General features: G+C 43.3%; 1 protein-coding gene, 1 long non-coding RNA gene and 1 pseudogene across 2 annotated transcripts; all 3 read right to left on the reverse strand.

Annotated features, from left to right (window-relative positions):
* Positions 1-1,192: 1,192 nt before the first annotated feature.
* On the reverse strand, positions 1,193-1,333 carry LOC119262701 (annotated as a pseudogene).
* Positions 1,334-4,174: 2,841 nt separating this feature from the next.
* LOC108412567 (olfactory receptor 6N2-like) lies at positions 4,175-5,113 on the reverse strand. Its single transcript, XM_017684643.1, has one exon. The coding sequence runs from the start codon at positions 5,111-5,113 to the stop codon at positions 4,175-4,177; it is 939 nt and encodes a 312-aa protein (XP_017540132.1).
* Positions 5,114-7,033: 1,920 nt separating this feature from the next.
* LOC119265370 lies at positions 7,034-8,140 on the reverse strand. The gene is made up of 2 exons (XR_005131609.1): positions 7,889-8,140; positions 7,034-7,736 (listed from the first exon to the last, which is right to left on the reverse strand). It is a non-coding gene; the product is annotated as an uncharacterized LOC119265370 (long non-coding RNA).
* Positions 8,141-21,508: the final 13,368 nt, after the last annotated feature.

Consider the following 21,508-nt stretch of genomic DNA (forward strand, 5'->3'; position numbering starts at 1 on the left):
TGTTACCTGATAAGAGCGATCCTCCAGACAGGACTTGAACCACTTCCACGCAAAGCCAGTGATTCCAAGGTTGGTGAGTATGTCCAGAAGGATCATATGGTTGACTGTGTCAAAAGCTGCTGAGAGATCAAGAAGGATCAGGACAGATGACAGTTTGGCTGATCTTGCTGATTGGAGGTTCTGGGTCACTGCTATGAGGTCAGTTTCTCTAGAGTGTGCTGGTTTGAAGCCAGACTGGTTGGGGTCCTGGAGCTGGTTCTGTGTGAGAAAGAAAGTTGATTATAGACTGCACGTTCAAGAATTTTTGAAAGGAAAGAAAGAAGTGATACCGGTCTGTAGAGCTGTCAAGCATGGGCTTCTTCAAGTTGGGGAGTACTCTTGCAGTCTTGAAAGTTGAAAGTTGATGGAACTTCGCCTGATGCCAAGGACTTGTTGATGAGAAAATTGATGAAGGGCAGTAGGTCCTTGGAGATTGACTGAAACAATGCAGATGGGATGGGATCCAGTGGGCAGGTGGTTGGGTTCCTGGATTTCATCAGTTGAAGGACAGCATCTGTGGAAAGAGAAGAAAATCGTTTTAAGGGATTGAGAGGAGGATGTCTAGTGGAAGGAGTGGAAAAGACTGGCAGATTCCATCAACCTTCTCCTCAAAGAAGGTGACAAAATTCTCATGGTTTGGGTCTTGGTTCTTAGCCCCTGGTGGGATTCTGTAGCAGGCTATGACTGTGCAAGATATTTAAAGAACATTTCCTCTGTCTGGAAAAAAAGGAGCGAATTCTGAATAAAACTTTGTCATGGACATGAATTTTGAGTTGTCCAAGCTTCTGTGCTCATCCTATGCCAAAATGGGCAGCGTGTTAGACGTCAATAAGTAAAAGCAAAGTGCTGGAAAACTGTGTGCAATGACTTGCCTCTTTTAGTGCATGCAGTCTAAAATTTGGAAGTACTAGTCAGGCCCAGACTAGTATCAAAGTCATAGAAACTGGTTGGGTTTAGGCACCTCTATCCATGTAGTGAAACACCACATACACACTAGTGGATACACACTAAGGGGCAGTGAGCACACTTGCCAGGAGCAGTGGACAGCCCTAGCCACAGCAGCCGGGGAGCAGTTGGGGGTTAGGTGTCTTGATCAAGGTTGCTTCAGTCATGTACTGTTGGCTCAGGGGATCCAACCGGTGACCTCCCAGTCACATAGCTGGTTCCCTGATCTCCAGCCTATGACTGCAAAATTATGCAGTCAAGATTTCCACATTTGGGGAATTCGCAAGGATCAGCCTTGACCTGGGTGAACATCCTTCATGCTCATGGTGTGACCCCACCAGGTAAGTGTGCTAGGTAAACTCCTAGCAGGTAAGGTTGTATATAGCAACCTTCTTCTGAAGTGAGAGAGTGACATCCAAAGTGTGGATTGCTGAACACTCAAGTCCCCTTACTGTTGCACTCTGCTTGTTGGAGGCAGCCTCATCTCTTTAAAATGGTGAGTTTCCATATGAGTTCAGTGACCATTTTCTCTATCCATAAATCGTTTCATAGACATCTGCTCTCATCTCTTGTAGCTCAATGTGAAGCAAAGATATAGTCTCAAGCCCCACACTGGGCCTGACTGTGCTGTCCTGGGCATCCACTTCAACCTGCCTGCAATGCGGCTGGACCCTTGTCAATTGGTTTATTTTACATATGAAGAGTCATCTTGAAAAATGGCAGTCAGACTGATTGAGGCTTGACTTTCATTATGCCTGAGCACTTTACAATTTAGTTAAGCCTGTGTTATTAATACATTTCTGAAAATACCACCAAAGTTTTTAACTAAGAATGTGTCCTACTTTGCCAAATTGCTACTGGAGTAACTGCAATATTTGACCAGCCTGAATTCAGGGGACTTTGCATAATGACGAGAGTTTCAATAAGCTACAAGCTGGGTACTTTGCACCCCAGCAGTAGTGTCTAAAGTGTTAAAACTCTGTTTGACTGTTGAGCAGGAAGTGAGACTGCATCCCTGTCCCTCATGGCCACAGTTAGTCAAGTGTTTTGAAAAGAAAAAAAAATACAAATTAAGTAAACATTGTGTTTTAATTAAAAATAATTGTGTTCTAAACAGTGTTTGCTTGGCACATACTGGCTAGTGTTTTTGATTTCTGCTTAAAATTAGCTAAAATTGTCACTACTGAAACAGTCACAACCAAGAAGTAAAGTTTTGGTAGTGTTATGATTGCTTTCCATGTAAGGCCCCAGCTTTGGAATAATTTTCCCATCAGTGTTTGGGACTCAGACACAGCCTCAGTCTTTAAGTCTAGGCTAATAACCCATTTGTTCAGTGGAGCCTTTGGTGATTAGATTTCCCTGTCAGAGAAAAGGTGCAGATCTGGGGGTTTATGGTCATAGAGTATGATGGTAAACTGGGAGTGCTGGTGCCGTCGTCCTGCTGCCTCACTCACTCACTCACTCACTCACTCACTCAGGTTTGTTGATGGTGGAGTGGAGGGGTGCCGACATCTCAGAGAGTCTCATAACAGGTTTAGAGAGCTCCCAGTTTACCATCATACTCTATGACCATAAACCCCCAGATCTGCACCTTATATCTGACAGGGAAATCTAATCACCAAAGGCTCCACTAAACAAATGGGTTATTAGATTCCAAGATGGCACCACGTACGGCTGCCCTGGCGTTCGGGTGCTCTTTGTTTTGTTTGTTTTTGTGCGTTATTCGTGTGTCTTCGTGCTCCTACAGCCGCGAGGAGCTACTAAACATCAGAACAACAACCCCTACAGACATTTCACCAGTTTTTCTAGTGCCTGCTGCACTATTAGTGCACTTTATAAACAAAAAAGTGAGACGCCGCAGAAGAGAGAAGCGAGCTGGTGTACTCGTGCGCCTTCGCACACGGGGGACGCGCACGCGGGTTCATTGACAATGGCAATAAAACTTCTTCTGATTCTGATTCTTCTTCTGATGACTCGGTTACCTTTCCGGTTTCTCCCTCTTAGGGAGGCTGTAATAACGAGAGCTGCCAGAGTCTCTGCTGCTCTGTTAATACTGTCACTCTTAACAGAACTGGCTGTTTTTCTTAGCTGAGATGAACAGCTGCCCATCCTGTGCATCTGTTGTTCTTCATCGGTCTTGATCAGGTGCCACTGCTCGCCAGCCTTCTGGACCATTTTGACAACCTTGGAGCTTCCTACTGTACAATGCTGTGCAATCCTCATCTGTCTGAACTGACCCTCCTGACGCTGTTGCTTTACAGACTGAAACTATTTTGCTTTCCTGGCCTCACAAATTATTTTAACAGAATTTCCTTCAACTGCCTCACTACTCTGAGCTCTTCTCAAATCCATATTAATAGATCATCGTTACAGACTGCTAACAGTGAGATCTGATATGCATTGTTGCTCAGGCCTTCAACAGTCATCGCTTGGTATAAATACTTCTGTCAAACGACAGGCTGCCTTTTCCCCTTTACACATTTTCTTAAATATTTTGTTAGTATTCTTATATATTATTCTCATTCTCTCCAGGTAGATATCTATCCAGGTTGACCAGAGAAAGATGGACTGTTTTTCTGTAAAGCTGCCTTATGAGAACAGCTGTTATAAAAAGCACCACATAAATAAACAAACATTGATGAGAAATGTTCAATTATTTGTTTTATTATTATTTATCTGACTTTGAACGAGACTGCTTTGCTGTCCTGTGTAGCGAGCATCGTGTGTATGTATTTATTTAAAATGTATCGTCCTTTATGTTGATTGTTTGGTGTTTTTATCGTACATTCTGTCCTTGTCTCACTCTGTCAGGTATCTGCAGTCATGTATAATGTGCTGCTCCTGTGTGTTTGAGCCTAAAGATCAAAATTTGCCCCAATGTATCCAAGGTATATTTAATGATAACAATAAAGACCATTTGCTCAGCAGAGTCTGGTGCTCACAGGTCCTCTGCTGTACAGACAGCTCCACTCTCGCTTTGTTGTCTTTACTCAGAGGATTTCCTTCTCTTCTGAATTCTAACCGTTCAACCTGAAAATCAGATGTAATCATGAATACAGCACAGCATTCATTGGTTATTTAAACAGGGAGTTTATCAAGATACAAATGAAATGCATTTAAATACTTGGAGAAAAACAAATAACTAATGACAAAGAAAAAAACAAAAACCGCTCACATGGCACAGAAAAAATCATTTTGAAAAAATGTGTGTCTTCGTTGTCCAAATTCTCTTAATTCTGTTCAAAATCTCCTGCAGTTTCAGTCCATAGATAACTGGATTGATCAGAGGAGGAATAACCAGATTTTCTACTGACATTATCATGGAAAAAATGTGAGATACACCACCTTCTAATCTGCTGTTAATCACCTCAAAACAGGAGGTAACAGTGAAACTGATGAAAATGATGAGGTGTGGGAAGCAGGTCTGCAGAGCTTTTCTTCTGAAATCTTTTGAATTCTTTAAACAGACGTCAAGTATTCTAACATATGAGTAGATTATGAAGATCAGTGGTGGAAATACAGCAACAGTTAAAACAAACAATCCATATATATTATTTACAAATATGTCCCCACAACCTAATTTAACAATTGAGTAATTATTACAGTAAATTCTATTTAATTTAAATTTACACAGCTGAAGTCGGTATGTCAATATCACCAATGTCCCATTTTCACAGGAAGGCAAAAACCAAGAGAAAAATAAGAGCTTTTTAACGGTGGACATTTTTATAAGAGTTGGGTACTGTAATGGTTTACATATGGACACATATCTATCATAGGCCATAGCTGATAACAGCGTGAACTCTGCCATCCCATATGTGTAAATAAAAAAGGCCTGGAATGTACAAGCTCCAAAGGAAATGTATGGTCTTTCACACAGTAAATCACTCAGCAGTTTTGGATAAAGGGCAGTTGTTCCAAAGAGAGAATTGCAAAGTAAAGCAGCAATAAAAATGTACATTGGCTCATGGAGATGTTTGTCTAGGTAAATGACAGAAATTACAATAGAATTACAGCAAATGATCAGAATATAAACCATAAGCACAATTAGAAAGTAAGCAACTCTAAATTTCTCCAGCTCCACATGCCCTTCCAGAAATAAGTAAGTAACATTAGCAGAATAATCCATGAGTATCAATATATATTTAACACAATCTGCCAAAAGAGCTTCTGTAATTCAGTCCCACTTTATAAGGTAAAAGTCAGAAGTGTAGATGTACAGTAGCTGGACAGTCACACTGTGGAGAGGAAACCACTGGATGCATATTTATACATGTGGATTCATATTCCTTGGTGATTTGCTGATATCCCCACATTCTGTCCTGGCCTTACCCATTGTTGCACTGTTTGTAAGTACACACACACACATAGACACACACACACACACACACACTTTCTAATCCGCTTCTCCCTCAGGTTTGTGGGGGGAGCTGAAGCCTATCACAGCGGACATTGGGCGGAAGATACACCCTGGACAAGTCGACAGTCCATCGCAGGGCAGACAGGCAGACAGACACACACACACACACTTGGGGGCAATGTAGCATGTCATTAGGCCTGACTGCATGTGTTTAGACTGTGGGAGGAAACTGGAGAACCTGGAGGAAACCCATGCAGACACGGAGAACATACAAACTCCACACAGAGAGGACGCTGGTCACCCAGCCAGGGAATAGGACCCAGGCCCTTCTTGCTGTGAGGCGACTATGAGCTACAAATTGTTTAAATTAAGAGACTTTTAAAACATTGTCACTTACTAATCTTCTAAACTTGTAACAACAGGTTCAAAGTATGTTGAAATGTAATATCCCTGCCAGTGAACACTGTTTGTAATTGATCAATAAAATACTTGATGTATTTGAATGCATTGATTACATTGTCAGTGATGACATCATCTCAGTTTCTTTCATCATTATCATGATGGGAGCATGGGGATGTAATGGAGCAGTATTTCAGTGACCATAAAACCATTACCATAACCATGGATTGAGTTAAGTCTCAAGCCACCGCCAGACTTACCTTTGCTTAAGAAAACAAGACATAAACTGTCTTCTTCTTAAAATTAAGGGTCAAAATTGTTGGGGCCCAAGATCAGAGATAACATTTCAGTAGAAACCATGGACCCTTAACACTTCTTTAACCGAGGGCAGGCTGGTGAATTTGCAGGCCATGGAGGAATGATCTACCAAGACCATGATCACTGTGTTGCCCTGAGAGATTAGCAACCCGGTGATATTGTCTACGAAGATCATTGCCGATGGCCGTGTGGGCAGGGATTGGAGCAAACGTGTCGTAGGTGCCCTGGGGTCTTTGTTCTGAGCACACACTCAGCTGGCTGCTACATAGCCCTGTACGTGCTTCTTCATGTTAGGCCACAAGAAACATCTTTTCAGTAACTAGTATGTGGGTCTCCCCTGAATGACTTGCAAAAGGGGATGAGCATCCCCATCCCCATTGGAGGACCTGGGAAAAAGGATTGGACTGTCTGCATTGGAGCACACCCCCAGGGTCTTGTTCAGCCCTTGATACTGAGGGTTATGATTCAGGCGTCTGGGAAGTTTTACTCTGGAAAGGAGTTAATAGTTGTCCCCACTGCACGGAGAGTGTGTTGGGATTTATGTTCATAGAGTCAGGTTGATGAGACAGGACACAATCAAACCAACTGAAAAACAACAGCCAGTGTCTCTATTCACCCAGAGTCAATTTCATAGCAAGCACCTCACAATCCCCAACATTATAGTTTCAGCTTTCAGGTTAGTTGGGCCAATGGGAATAAAATAATCACCCTATATCCGAAGTGTCGATCTGTACTATAAACATTGGGCTTCTGAAGAAGTTTGTAGAAAATGCTCCATGCCCTTTTGTTCAGGTCTGTTAGCAAGGTGGCTACCATACTGAAATTCCATATGAACCTATGGAAGAAATTGATGAAGCTTATGTGACCCGAGGGCTACCTGATTCCAAATTGTGACCCGAGGGCTACCTGATTCGATTATTATTCGGTAACCAACCCAAAGAATTACCTAAATAAGGCACGCAGAGACGTTAAGAGGCTGGTATATTAACAGGTTTATTAAGGATAGAAAATTTGACAGCTGCACACATCATAGCGATCAGACCCACTTCTAAAATCACATCACCCTAGCACAATCTGGGCCTCGATGGGTTATTAATTACTAATGGTAAAATAACCACGCATAAAAAAAAGGAAGGAACCACAATACCAGCCTAGGTTCAACCCCCCATACTAAATTACACACTGTGATTAAATAAAATCAGTAGACAATGAAAAGAGATTACATAAATATACTTCCAGTCACCCACACTAATCAAATCAAAAATAAACCAAACGTGACACAGCAACCTTCAATATAGGTGGGACAGAAACCCGGCTTAAATGAGCTGAATATCCTCTACCTTTCAGCGTGCGCCTCCTAACCGTCCTTCCTAAATTAAAAAGGCACCAGATTAACCAGGGGTAAAATATATTAGGGGCTGCCCTGGGTCAAAAAGCCTCCCAATAATATACTAAAATATTCCTTTATTAACTATTTAAAAATGATGTAATGCAGAGGTATTAAAAAAGGGGAAGAAGAAAAAGCAGTGGCTATTGTTGCTGACCGTACAGACCGGTTAACTGTAGCAGGTGGAATGCACAGCGCAACTTCACTTTGTAGTACTTCAGATATCCCCAGGGGCTCACACAATATCTGTCACGCCACACTGCTGATTCAGAAAGCCCCCCACTCTCCCTTTAAAATAAATAAACAAACCATCATTAAGACACTAAACTGGGACCTCCTGTGGTTATTATTAATAAAAACCACCAATACCTGACAATACTACGACAGTAATACATATCGTAACTGCCAGCATTTACAAAGCATTTAAACAGCAACCGTACCTGTGTAAATGTGGGCTTCTCGCACACACACGGCGCCAGCAGGCTCAGTCACGTTCCTATGGTCTTCCCCAAAAGTTTAACATGCACATTAGCAACATACAGCTTCACGGATCTTCCCGACGCCGAGCTCAGATTTGCCCCCACGAGATCAAACGATACTTCGTTCTCCCTGCGCGAGACTATATAGCGGGTGAAGCCGAGATCAATCAAAACACCAGTGTCAAAATAAAAGCCCCCTCTATGCTTCTACCCATCACACTTAGAAAGCTCCAAATCAAACAGACTAATGTGGGACAAGGCCATTTAGTGATGGCATGACCTTTCACCACGTCCAAGCTCAGACCAGTTCCTGGACACCTCAAACAGGAGAAAACTGACTGACTGTGCATGGAAGTTGGATAGAGTAGGTAGTGATGATTCTCTAGTAAGAGTTGAAGTACCCAGGGAATGTGAAATGTGAGCTCATCTACAGAATGACTGTAGATAAGGATCTCATCTAAGTAGACAAACACATAGTGGTCAAGTGTTTCACGGAGGAACTCATTAATGAAATGCTGTAAGACAGCCGGAGTGTCCATCAGCCAGAACAGCATTATAGTTGTAGTGACCAAATGTCATGATGAATGCTGCCTGGTGACCCCAGCCAGTGAGAAAGATGGTCAAATGAATCCAAGTGTTAATGCCTCCTTGGTGTACTCTTCCATGGCTGCTTTCTCAGGACCCAAGAGAAAATAGCCTTCTCTGAGGAGGCAAGGAGGAAGTCAACTGTACAATCAGAAGATCTGTGCAGATGTAATATCTGGGTCCAGCCTTTACTAAAGACCCCAGAGGAGAGGACCACAGCCTGCTATGGACTGAGCCAATTGTGGCATGGCCTGCTGGGTGCCCCACCCTGTCCCCAAAAGAGTGACATCCTTAGATCCTTAAAACAAAGACTGGTTTCCCCAAGTGTACCATGGGCAGTTTCAGGGTTTTAGCCATCAAAAAGTTACTGGCTCCCCCTGAATCAATAAAAGCTTGGAGCCTCATTCCAGACTCTTGCTGCCACAAGAAGGTAACAGTGAGAAAGAGCTGAGATGTCTTATAGGTCCTATAGGTAGGGATGGTGTCCACCCCACGCAGGAGGGTGCTGCCTTACTTTCGTGCAGCACAGCTCATAGTCTTTTAGTTAGTCGGCAGCGTAGTGTAAACCGCTGCTGACAGTCCAGAGCTGGGACCAGGCCGCAGACAGACAGGCTAAACCGACCGTCTGCGATCCACCTTGAGGCGTCACCCAAGATCAACCTTATTGAGACTGTGTCTTTGCCCCGAATTAAAACTAAATTTAATCGTAGAAAAACTCAATCAGCCCGTTTAAACAACCTAATCAACATATATCCATGTTCTGATGATGGCACTAACACCTTCAATCTAAAACTTGGACTACTTAATATAAGATCACTAAACTCTTAAGCAGTCGTCATAAATGAAATTATAAGCGATCATAAATTTGACTTTTTCTGTCTCACTGAAACGGGTTAGACCAGATGAATATTCAGCTTTAAATGAAGCCACGCCTGTAGGCTATAATTATGCACATAGGCCAAGACTATCAGGCGAGGGAGGTGGAGTCTGTATAATATACCAAAATGCTCTCGATATTAGTCAGAAACAATGCAACACTTTTACTTCCTTTGAGGTCCTCTCTATTCACATTACAAATCCGGTCACAAAAAAGGCGTTTTCATTATTTAACATTTACAGGCCACCAGGGGGCGACTCTGAATTTATAAAAGAATTTAGTGACTTTGCTGCAAACCTGGCTGTGTGCAACGATAAAGTAATAATTGTAGGAGATTTTAATATTCACTTTGAGAAGGTAGACGACCCATTAAAAAGGGCATTTACCTCAATCCTAGACTCTGTTGGTTTTACCCAAAATGTAACGGACCGGTCTAATGGTGTGCAGTTCCCTCCAGACCCTTTTAGTGGTAACACCAGGGAGTGTGGGGGAAGAGTGTCTAGGGAGGAGGCTGCATCGTTGATCATGCGCAGTACTGCAGTAGTGACGCAATTCACTGATTGGTCTTGCCTTTATATTCTACCGGCCCTGCGCGTTAATGATGGTCTGGCGTGGTGCACGTTAGCTGTCTGAGCTCAGCGGTGCGTCGCGATTTCACTGTGTAAGTACACATTTAGTGATTTGTGGTATTAGTAAGTTTGCATATTGGTAACTGATGTGTTGGTTAACGCTTCTAGATTGAGAGCTGTGCCTGAGAGTCTTAGAAGAACTAGTTGTATGCGGGCTTGATGTGGTATGCTGCGTATTGATGACCGTCTGGCATGGTGTGCATTAACTGTGTAAGCCTGGTGGTGTGTCGTGGTATCAACAGCTGTGCCTGAGAGCCTTAGAAGAGCACGTTTTATGGGTACTTTGTGCGGTGTCAAGAGATTTTATGAACTGGGGAAGCAAGACAGTAGCAACAAGCCTGACGCGTTCTAGACGCAGAAACTCCGAGTAGAGGAATACAAGTAGTACCACTTGCTGAAAACAGACCAGCCCCAGTGAGCAAGTGCTTGATGGTTCTCATCGGCACCAGTCGCTGTTTTGTCATTTTTTTTTTTTTTATTATTTCTTTTTTTTTGTGCTTTGTTTGGGTTATTTTTTTATTGTTTGCTGTATTTTTTTTATTATAATAACAATAACTTGTTATTGTTTTAGTTCTTCCTGTTCTGTCTTCCTGTGTCTATTTGAGACGGGCACAATTGAGTGACGTGCCTGGTTTCGTCACTGCATCACGAGCCCTGAAGAATTTGCTCTGCAAGTGAGATTGGAAGCTGGCGGAAGAGTATATTTTTAAACTAGAATAAACAAGTGTGAATTTTATTCTGTGACCTTAATAACTTTGATAGTAACATTTGTTTTTGTTTTCTCCAAAGGTGCTTTTGGTGGGATGCTGTCCAGTGTGGGGTTGGGTGATATTTTGCAGTGGTTGTGTCGGTATTTGACTTCACCAGAGTGCGGTGGTTTTACTGCACAGAAGGTAGTTTGGATGTGAGCCATTTGTCCATTTTATAGTGCTAAACCCTCCACTGGAGTTGTGTGACCACCACAGTGGCCTGGAGACTTTTTTTTTTTTTTTTTTTTTTTTTTTTTTTAATTGTCTTAAATAAACTTTGGTATTGTTGCCCTCTAGTTTGTTTGCCATCTCTACTCATTCAGTTGAGACCCCTGTGAGTGGGGAAGGGTCACCCCAGTGATTGATGGTGTATGCAGGTGTGAAGTGGTTTTGCCAGTGTTGATGTAATTGTCTTTGGGCTAAATTGGTACACCACATCGTCTGCGTTACACCCAGTCTCCACTCCATCAGACCCAATGGAACTAGATTTACTAACAGATTACTTAGAAAATACCTTACGATCCTCTTTAGAAAATGTGGCCCCACTTAAAATGAAAAGAATAAGGCAGAAAAACAACGAACCGTGGTACAACGATAAAACCCGGACCTTAAAACAGCTGGAAGTGTTCCACACTGCCTGGAAAGACGGCCTTATAGAGGATAGAAATGCCCTCACTGAAGCTCGCTCAGCATATCTGGCCTCGCTGATTGAGAATAATAAGTATAATCCTAGAGTTCTGTTTAATGTGATTTCCCAAATCACACAAAATCAGGCAGGTACTGAACCAGAAATCCCAGCAACTCTCACCAGTGAAGTTTTTATGGACTTCTTTAATAATAAAATTGAAAATATTAGACGACAAATTATTAAATCCAGCTTGGCTGTCATCTGACTTGGCTGATATAGAACAAAACACAGCTGTAGAAAAGAGCCTGGAAACCTTTTACCCCCTCCCACAGCTGGAGCTAGAGAAGATTATCTCCTCTGCAAACTACACAACCTGCATACTCGATGTAATTCCATGAAAATTACTCAAAGAAGTCCTGCCAGTTATTATAAACCCTATTTCGACTATGGTAAACTTAGTCTGGGCCATGTACCCAAAGCTTTTAAACTAGCAGTTATCAAACCCCTGATCAAGAAACCAAATCTTGATGTCGCCGTTTTGTCTAATTACAGGCCTGTTTCTAACTTACCGTTTATATCAAAGATCTTAGAAAAAGCTGTGGCCCAACAACTTAGTTCATATCTACACAAGAACCATATGAAAAATTCCAATCTGGATTCAGGCCAAACCATAGCACTGAGATGCTCTAGATAAGATAACTAATGATCTTCTTCTTCTTGCCTCTGATCAAGGCTACATATCTCTCAGCTTTCGATACAATAGACCACAATATTCTCCTAGAAAGGTTAGAAAACATGGTTGGAGTCACAGGGACGGCCCTATCATGGTTCAGATCTTACCTATCAGAACGTTATCAGTTTGTTAGGGTAAACAATTTATCTTCCACTTATTCAAAAGTGAGATTTGGAGTTCTGCAGGGCTCTATATTAGGACCATTACTATTTACACTATACATGTTACCATTAAGCACAGTTATAAGTAACCATGGCATAAACTTTCATTGTTATGCAGACGATACTCAACTGTACATATCAGCCAAGCCTGATGACCAATACAGGTTAAAGAAAATGGAGGACTGTGTAAAAGACGTGAAAGGCTGGATGTCATGTAACTTCCTCCTATTAAACAGTAACAAAACAGAGGTTCTGCTTCTGGGTCCAAAATTAGCAAGAAGTAAATTACCAGATTTAATCTTAAATCTCGCCAACTTTCCAGCCACACCTGGATCAGCAGCAAAAAATCTCGGCGTTATAATAGATTCAGATTTATCATTCGATCAACACACAGGCGGCATCACTAGGACAGCTTTACTGCATCTTCACAACATTGCCAAGATCAGAAATGCCCTGTCCCTGCGTGATGCAGAAACACTAGTACACGCCTTTATTACTTCTAGGCTAGTCTACTGTAACGCGCTACTGTCAGGATGCACGAGCAGGAATTTAAACAAACTCCAACTAGTCCAAAACGCCGCAGCCAGGCTCCTCACTAAAACTAGAACATCTGATCATATTAGTCCAGTGCTATCATCACTTCATTGGCTGCCTATTAAATTCCGTATTGATTATAAAATCCTTTTATTGACTTATAAAGCCCTACATGGGCTCGCTCCTGAGTACCTGCAAGACCTTATTTCTCATTATGAGCCATCACGACCACTCAGATCACAGAGTGCTGGCTTATTAATAGTTCCCAGAATTCCTAAGGCTGCAGCTGGGGGAAGAGCTTTTTCTTATAAAGCCCCCAAACTCTGGAATGATCTCCCAGAAACTGTTCGGGACTCAGTCTCAATCTTTAAGACTAGGCTGAAAACTCACTTGTTCAGTTTAGCTTTTGGTAGCTAATTTTCCCCCCTAGATAAAGGCAGCAGATCCAGGGGTCCATGGACACAGGGAATTATAGTAAACTGAGACGCTGGTGCTGTCGTCCCGCTGCTCGTACGCGGTCAGGTTTGTGGACGGTGGAGCGGAGGGACGCCAGACTGTCTCAGAGTGCTGCCGTGTCTGTGTGTCCTTCTGGTTCTCTCCTGTTAGTTAAGCTGTCATTAGCCATTAGTCGTTAGCCACACTCTGGAAATGTTCACATTCCCTGTTTATGTACAAACGGATAGAATAAAACTAATTCCATCTCCCTGCTTTCTTTCTGAGTATACAATCGCCCACATGTCCGGCCAGACACTGAAGGACGACCGACTGTCGAGCCCTCCTGCTGCCCACTTCAGACCAGCTGCCCATGCCCAGCTGCCACCACCTGCATTGGAGTAGCTGCCCACCCTACACTGATGTTCTCATAGACTCCCAGCTATTCCTAATACCAATATTACTGCTGTTAATATTAGTAGTATAATCACTTGTAGGTAGTTTGACCAGAGGAGGATGGGTCCCCCCTGGTGAGCCTGGTTCCTCCCAAGGTTTCTTCCTCAGTTCTGAGGACGTTCAGTTCTTTCCCTTGAAGCTCAGAACAACCTGCATGGAAATGGTTTGGTTGTCCACAGTAGAGATACTGACCCTCTTTCTTTTGAGCCTCTTGCTCTTGGCATGAAAGGTGGTGCCTCCTACTGGTTATGTGAACCTGTACTGCCATAAACAGCTCTGAAGAGGAACACATGGTGGTCTTGTTCTCCCAAACAGGAGTAGTGCAATGATAGAAGCTATTTGGGAATGCTCAGTGGGGAATCTTGTGGGCTAGACTAGTTTCAGCTCCATAAATCGATTGTCAAGCTGATGGGATCTCAGGAGGAGGAAGTGTTATAGTTGGTTGAGCTGGACTTTCCACTGGTTGAACTTGAGCAAGGGCCACAGCCAGGCATTTCGTTTAGGGTCTGCTGCAGAACCTGTTCATGGTGAACCATGGTGTTCCCTTACATAACCACTCTAATTGCAACTGCTGGTTTTTTGTCCATGTTATGGCTCAGTCTTGCTGCAACACACCAGGAGATTAGCCGTTTGTGAGGCACAAACTCACAATATTCTTATTAGTAGACTGAAGCACTAAGGGGTGAACCACCAGGCAGACACTAACTCTCAATTGCAGAGACTTGAGAAGAAGATACAGCAAAGAAAAAAAAGGAATAAGTAGCTACTAATGGGTTCAGATGGGGGACTGCTCACAGTGGGTTCCATGCCGACACGTACCTAAGCAGGAGGCCTCCTTACCAAATTAAGAATTGGCTTTGCAGCAGCAACATATTTCCTGCCAAAATGGGGTGTTATGTACTTTTTTTCTAGTTTACACACACACACACACACACACACACACACACACACACACACACACAGAAATCATCTCATGTTTCATCTTGAATTGAAGGTGAAACCATGCCAGAATCTCTGGAATGACCTTTAAAGTTGTGGAAGACGTTGTAAGCCATGGACATATGAGTTTTATAAACAGTATCACAAGGAAAGCCTGATCAGCGTGATGAAGAAGAGAAGAGACCCCAGACTCCATGTGTAAGGGGGCCAATCAGCGTTGAGAGCGAAAGTGACAAGGAGGAAGTCGTCTCCCACACCCAAGCCCCATAAAAGTTACAGCATCCTCTTTTCTCTTCTGATCACCAAGATAAGAGTCAGACCTTTCCCATCCTACCTTCAGCTCGGTCTAAGTCCTATTCGTCAGAAGATCATGTGTAACCTTCTGGTCGGGCACCTCTTCGTCCTTCGCAGACTTATGGATAACTTAACAGAAACTCATGGAGAACGCTAATAATGTGACATGCCTGACTCTGGAAGGCCACGTGGAGTTACAGAAATACAGATATACTTACTTTATGATTACTTTCACAGTATGTGTGTTGATTGTTTGCTGTAATTCTGTTGTCATTGCTGTCATTTATACAAACAACCATCTCCATGAGCCGATGTACATATTCATTGCTGCTTTACTCTGCAATGCTCTGTTTGGAGCAACTGCTCTTTATCCAAAACTACTGATTGATTTATTGTCTGAGAGACAAGTTACTTATTACCACACATGTTTGTTGCAAGCTTTTTGCATTTACATATACGCTGCTGCAGAGTTTACACTGCTATCAGCTATGGCCTATGACAGATACGTGTCCATATGTAAACCACTACAGTACTCAACTCTTCTGAAGATATACACACTGAAAAAGCTCTTATTTGTTTGTTGGTTCTTGCCTTGCAGTGAAAACAGTGTAGGAATAATACTGACATCCCGGCTTCCTTTGTGCAAGTTCACGTTGAACAGAATATACTGTGAGAATTATTCAGTTATTAAATTAAGTTGTGGAGACACATCTGTAAACAATTTATATGGACTGTTTGTGTTCAGTGTTGCCATGTTTTCAGCAGCGATCTTCATAATCTACTCCTATATTAGAATACTTGCTGTCTGTTTAAGGAACTCGAAGGATTTCAGAAGAAAAGCGCTGCAGACCTGCTTACCTTTTCATTTTCATTATTTTTTCAGTCAACATACCTTTTCAAATTATACAACAGATGCTGGAATCAAACATACCCCATACTGTTTCTATGGTATTGTCAGTTGAATTTTTAATCATTCCTCCTCTATTCAATCCTATTATTTATGGCCTGAAAATGCATGAGATTTTGAAAAGAATACAGATGTTATTTTCATGGAAAAACGGGACACGAGTGTTTTTTTTAAACTTTTCAGTTCAATGATTTACTCTAATGATAGTTTTGTATTCTGGAACAGATTCATTGGCTTGGTGGCATTTCATTGTATAGTTTGATGTTAATGCCAGAATATAAATGTTCTTTGATCTTTTTGTGGCAAGTTTTAACACGTTTACAGCAAAGATTGCACTACTATGATTACACTAATATAACAGCAGCTGTAGGATCTTAAATCTAGTTAGGAATTGCTTGAACCAAGCAAAGTTATCTTCCAATATAGTAAGACAACACACACACACACGCAGACACACACACACACGCATGCACGCGCACACACACACACAGACACACACACACACATACACGCGCACACACGCAGACGTGTACTGTATTGAATTGTATTGCACTGTTTTTTTTTTTTTTGCCTGTCTTGTCTGGCAGATTTGCAATCAGAATTATGGTCAGACTGCGTTACTGTGCCAAACAGATTTACTTTTCCAAAATGAGCACTATAGATTATAGGCTCATTTTGTCAGTGTTTCTTTTTCTTTATTTATTTTTTAATTATTTGATTTCATTTTGTTTATACATTTGATATTTTAATGAAAATGTGTTAGCATCATGCCAGACTTGACAGGCCAGGGGAATCTGTAAAGAAGGGAGAGGAGAGATAAGCGGGGGGGGTGGGGTGGGGGGGGAGGGTAAAAAAGGGAAATAACATAAGGGCAGAAAAAAAGAAAAACAGCGCAAATGCCACGGCGATGGTTCACCAACTGCTGCTCCTGAGAAAAGAGAAGAAAGTGTACCTGAGACGTACAGCACTTGGAGATACTACACAAATGACTGTGATGTATGTGTATGTGAGTGTGGGTGTGTGTTTGTGTGTGTTTGTGAGTGCAGTACAGTATAAATTTGTCACAAGATGCACTCAATATCGAGGGCAGAAAGCTGCGACAACATCCCCCCAGAGGCCAGAGGAAGGCAGAGAAAGACCAGGGAATCCCGCCCGCCGCGGCCCCCCCAGGAGCAGTGGAGACCCTGGGCCGTATCTCCCAGTGACCCCTGCATGCCCACCCCAGCGGAAGGGAGAGGGGGACTCCGGACAGCACCCCCCCAGCCATGGAGCGCAGGTCCAGGGGAACCAGAGGAACCAGAGCCGCCCGCAGGATGCCCCTCCCCATCACGAGGCAGCAGCAAAGACCCAGCGCCTCATACGCCCGAGAGCCAACCACCACCCAGCAGGGCCCCATCCCCGCCGAGAGTTCTGTGTTCAACTCTATCCCTTCTCTCTCTGTATCTACAGTGACTTTAGTTTCTAGCAGTATCTGAGCTCAGGACTGTATCTCTCCCTTACATATAGGTAACTAGCAAAGATACTTTCTCTAGCTAGACTAAGCACTTCCTGTAAGTGGCTCTGGATAAGAGCATCTCCTAAATGTAAATGAAGATGTGCAGAGGGGTAGAGAGGGAGCTACAGTGGTGCTGCAGATCAGATGTATTAATGTGTGAAAAGGGGGTAGAAGGGGCTGTGATGTCTCTGCTGTCAGCCTGTTTGAGGGGTGCATGAATATCAATAGAAGAAGATGGTGTTGATGCACTGTCCATCCTCTGCTTACAGCCTGTGATGGTCTTCATACCACTCCACACCTCCCTCATGTTATTCTCCCTTAAATTATGCTCCTCCTTTACCCTGTAGGACTCTGAGCTTTGACTCTAGGACTTTGAGCTCCATCTGTACTAAGCTCTTCCTGGTTGTTGTCTTTAAAGGCTCTCTTTATCTTGTTCAGCAGGCCTTTGACATCGCTGGTTATCCAGGGTTTGTTATTAGCAAAGCAGTGCACAGTTTTCACAGGAACTGCAATTGAATTGAGATGCTGGCTCATCCACATCTTTATGGACCTGCTTTGTGCATTGGTGTGCAGTCATATTGGAACAGGAAGGGGCCGTCCCCAAAATGTTTCCTGGCAACCGCCAAACCCAGACTCGCCCATCAGATTCCCAGACGGAGAAGCGTGATTGGTCACTCCAGAGAACACGTCTCCACTGCTCTAGAGTCCAGTGGCGGCGCTTTACTCCACTGCATTCCACGCTTTGCATTGCGCTTGGTGATGTAAGGCTTGGATGCAGCTGCTCGGCCATGGAAACCCATTCCATGAAGCTCTCTACGCTGTTCTTGAGCTGATCTGAAGGCCACATGAAGTTTGGAGGTCTGTAGTGATCGACTCTGCAGAAAGTTGGTGACCTCTGCGCACTATGCCCCTCAGCATCCGCTGTCATTTTACGTGGCCGACCACTTCGTGGCTGAGTTGCTGTCTTTCCCAGTTGCTTCCACTGTGTTATAATCCCACTGACAGTTGACTGTGGAATATTTAGTAGTGAGGAAATTTCACGACTGGACTTGCTGCACAGGTGGCGTCCGATCACGGTACCATGCTGGAATTCACTGAGCTCCTGAGAGCGACCCATTCTTTCACTAATGTCTGTAGAAGCAGTCTGCAGGCCTAGGGGCTCGGCTCTATACACCTGTGGCCGTGGAAGTGACTGGAACACCTGGATTCAATGATTTGGATGGGTGAGTGAAAACTTTTGGCAATATATCTTACCATCATTCCTTTTTATGAATTTGGTTAAAATTATTACATTTTGTCTCTCTGGGATGTTTCCATTATCTGATAGTCTAAAATCTAAACTTGTCCTACTTGTAGCTAGCCTGGTCTATCCTGTTTGGCCTAGTGGGTTTGCTGTTTGTTTTGGCTCTTTTCAGTGTTTCCTGGTCTTATAAGACCATTTCCTGGTCTTCCATGATCTTATAATACCTACAAGAATGGCAGAGTTACAATCTGCAACTTTTTCCTTTGGGGCAGTCATTAGAAAACTTCTTTAGGATACTGAATTCAAGACACTGCTTCCCATATTCTTTCCCCTTTTATCACTGGTTTAGCACTATGTGGCATTACTGGAGCATTTGGTTAACATCTGTGTTGTTAACCGACCACATGGTTTTTCATGATTCAAATGTAATACAGCACTTTTTCATGTGTTTCAGAAAGCAAGTAACTTATTACTGTATTTACTGCCTCCTCAGTTTCTCACATTCTTCTACTGCTGCACCATTGAAAGCATCCTAACCCACTGTTTGACAGTGCGGTACAGCAGCTCCACTGTGGCTGACAGGAAGACCCTCGAAAAAGTGGTGAGGACCGCTGAGCGCATCACTGGCTCCCTGCCATCAGAGACTCCCACCACCGGCGCAGCATTATCAGTGACTCCTCCCATCCCAGCCACACACTGTTTAACCTCCTCCCCTCTGGGAGGAGATACAGAAGCATTCGGACCAGAACCAGTCAGCTCAGGTCCAGCTTCTTTCCCTCTACTATCACCCTGCTGAGCTCCACACCACTCCACTAATCTTGTAATATTGTGAGTCGCACACAATATTTATATATTATCCCTTGCATTTCCATACGACAGACTGTTGCAGTTGTGTTTATATTGTTCATATAATTATATATTTCATAGACATGTCATATTTATGTCTGTTATTGCACATTTGCGCTGCCCATTTTGCACTTTTGCTACTATTTGCACTTCAGTTAGATGCTAACTGCACTTCCGCCTTGTACTTGAACTCAGGGGAGGCAGAAGTTTCTTGATGCTGCATTGGCTGCTGACCTAGGCCTGTTCATTGAGCCCATGAAGCATCCCCTACCAGCTATTGTACATTAAGCTGGAAAAGTTGGTGTTCCACTTGTCTACAGTGACCTTTTTGGGCTTTGTGGTGTCCACCCTTCGCATAGACCCAGCCAAGATCAGAGATGTGGACTAATCCCGTCAACCCCCCCCTCCAGTTCTCCAGCTGTCTGACCCAGAGGAGCCATTTGTTGTTGAGGTAGACACCTTAGAAATTGATGTGGGAGCAGTACTCTCCCAATGCCTAGGTCTGGCCAAGAAGCTCTACCTGTGTGCATTCTTCTCCCAACATCTTACCCCAGCTGAACACAACTATGATGTTGGAGATGAGGAGCTTCTGGCCGTAAAGCTCCAAGGCGGTCCACCTGGAAAGCTTTATGTACATGCAGCTATGTGGCAACAGGTCCTGCTATGTGGGCACCCCATTTTCAGGTCACCAGGTGTGACTAGGATCCTGGACTTTCTGCACAGGTGGTTTTGGTGGCCTAGTATGGAAGACGACCTCTGTGCCTTTGTGTCTTGTAAGACTTGTGCATGCTGTAAGGTGCCCAGGTCATGGCTGCCCATCCCTAAGCATCCATGGTCTCAGATCTCCCTAGACTTTGTCACAGCCACCTACTTTGGAGGGTAACATGGTCATCCTGCTCCTTGTGGGCCGCTTCTTTAAGGCATGCAAGCCTAGGTGGGTATTGAAAAGAAAAGAAATTGCCCCAAGCTACTTAAATGCCAAAAGGAAGGCTTGAGCAAGAATCTGCTCCAAGCCATACAAAAAGTTTTGCTCCACAAAGAGCAAATGGGTGAAACAAAGTCTACCTTCCTCTTTTAATCACAGAGGAAGTGTTGTTTTTTTCTGATTCTTTTTATTTCATTTTTTTTATTTCAGCCTTTGAGCTGCTTTCAGCATCCCCTGTGTTTTTGCCATTTTCCCACCCATCACCTCAATAAATTAAGACCCTTTCTCATGGGTTGTCCTCTCTGCTCTTGGGACTGCCTCCCTGCCATCCCATAACACCTTGGTGATCCTTCCTACACTTTCCTGACATTTACAATGTCTATCTTGTTTAAGACCTATTCAATATGTAAAATGCTTGGTTTGTGGTGCCTGTATTTGAATACTGAAATCAATGTTAAGTTAAATGATACTTTTTTTAATCCCACAACCGGGGAAATTCCACCTCATTCCACGCATTTAACCCATCCGTGAAGTGAAACAGCACATACATACTAGTGAATACACACACACTAGGGGGCAGTGAGCACACTTGCCCGGAGTGGTGGGCAGCCCTATTCACGGCACCCGGGGAGCAATTGGAGGTTAGGTTTCTTGCTCAAGGACATCTCAGTCATGTGCTGTTGGCCCTGGGGATCGAAGCAGCAACCTCACATTTACATTTATAGCGTTTTTCAGGGCGACTTACAAGAAGTGCTTTGTCAATCTAGAGAAAGTATTTTTGCTAGTTATCAATAGCTTAGAGAAAAAGACAGTCCTGAGCTCAGATACTGCTAGAAACAATTGTCACTGCAGACACCAAGAGAAAAAGAACCAGAGTTGAATGCAGAACTCTGTGCATTTCAATGCAATACAATAACAATAAGATACAATACAATAAACTACAATACAGAGTGCAGTACAATAAAATAAGTGCAGCTTATAATTCAATGCTCATTTAAGTGCTGTGTAAAGAGATGAGTCTTCAGTCTACGTTTGAAGACAGCAAGAGACTCTGCTGTTCGGACAGCCAGTGGGAGTTCATTCCACCACCTGGGCGCCAGTACAGAGAACATTCTCGATGCTTGTCTTCCATGCACCTTGAAGGATGG

The sequence above is a fragment of the Pygocentrus nattereri genome, chromosome 2 (genome assembly GCF_015220715.1).
Source record: "Pygocentrus nattereri isolate fPygNat1 chromosome 2, fPygNat1.pri, whole genome shotgun sequence".
Classification (NCBI taxonomy): domain Eukaryota; kingdom Metazoa; phylum Chordata; class Actinopteri; order Characiformes; family Serrasalmidae; genus Pygocentrus; species Pygocentrus nattereri.

Bases quoted from the DNA above. Each gene is read 5' to 3' on its own strand.
- LOC108412567 (XM_017684643.1), bottom strand. From the start codon at position 5,113: ATGGATTATTCTGCTAATGTTACTTACTTATTTCTGGAAGGGCATGTG.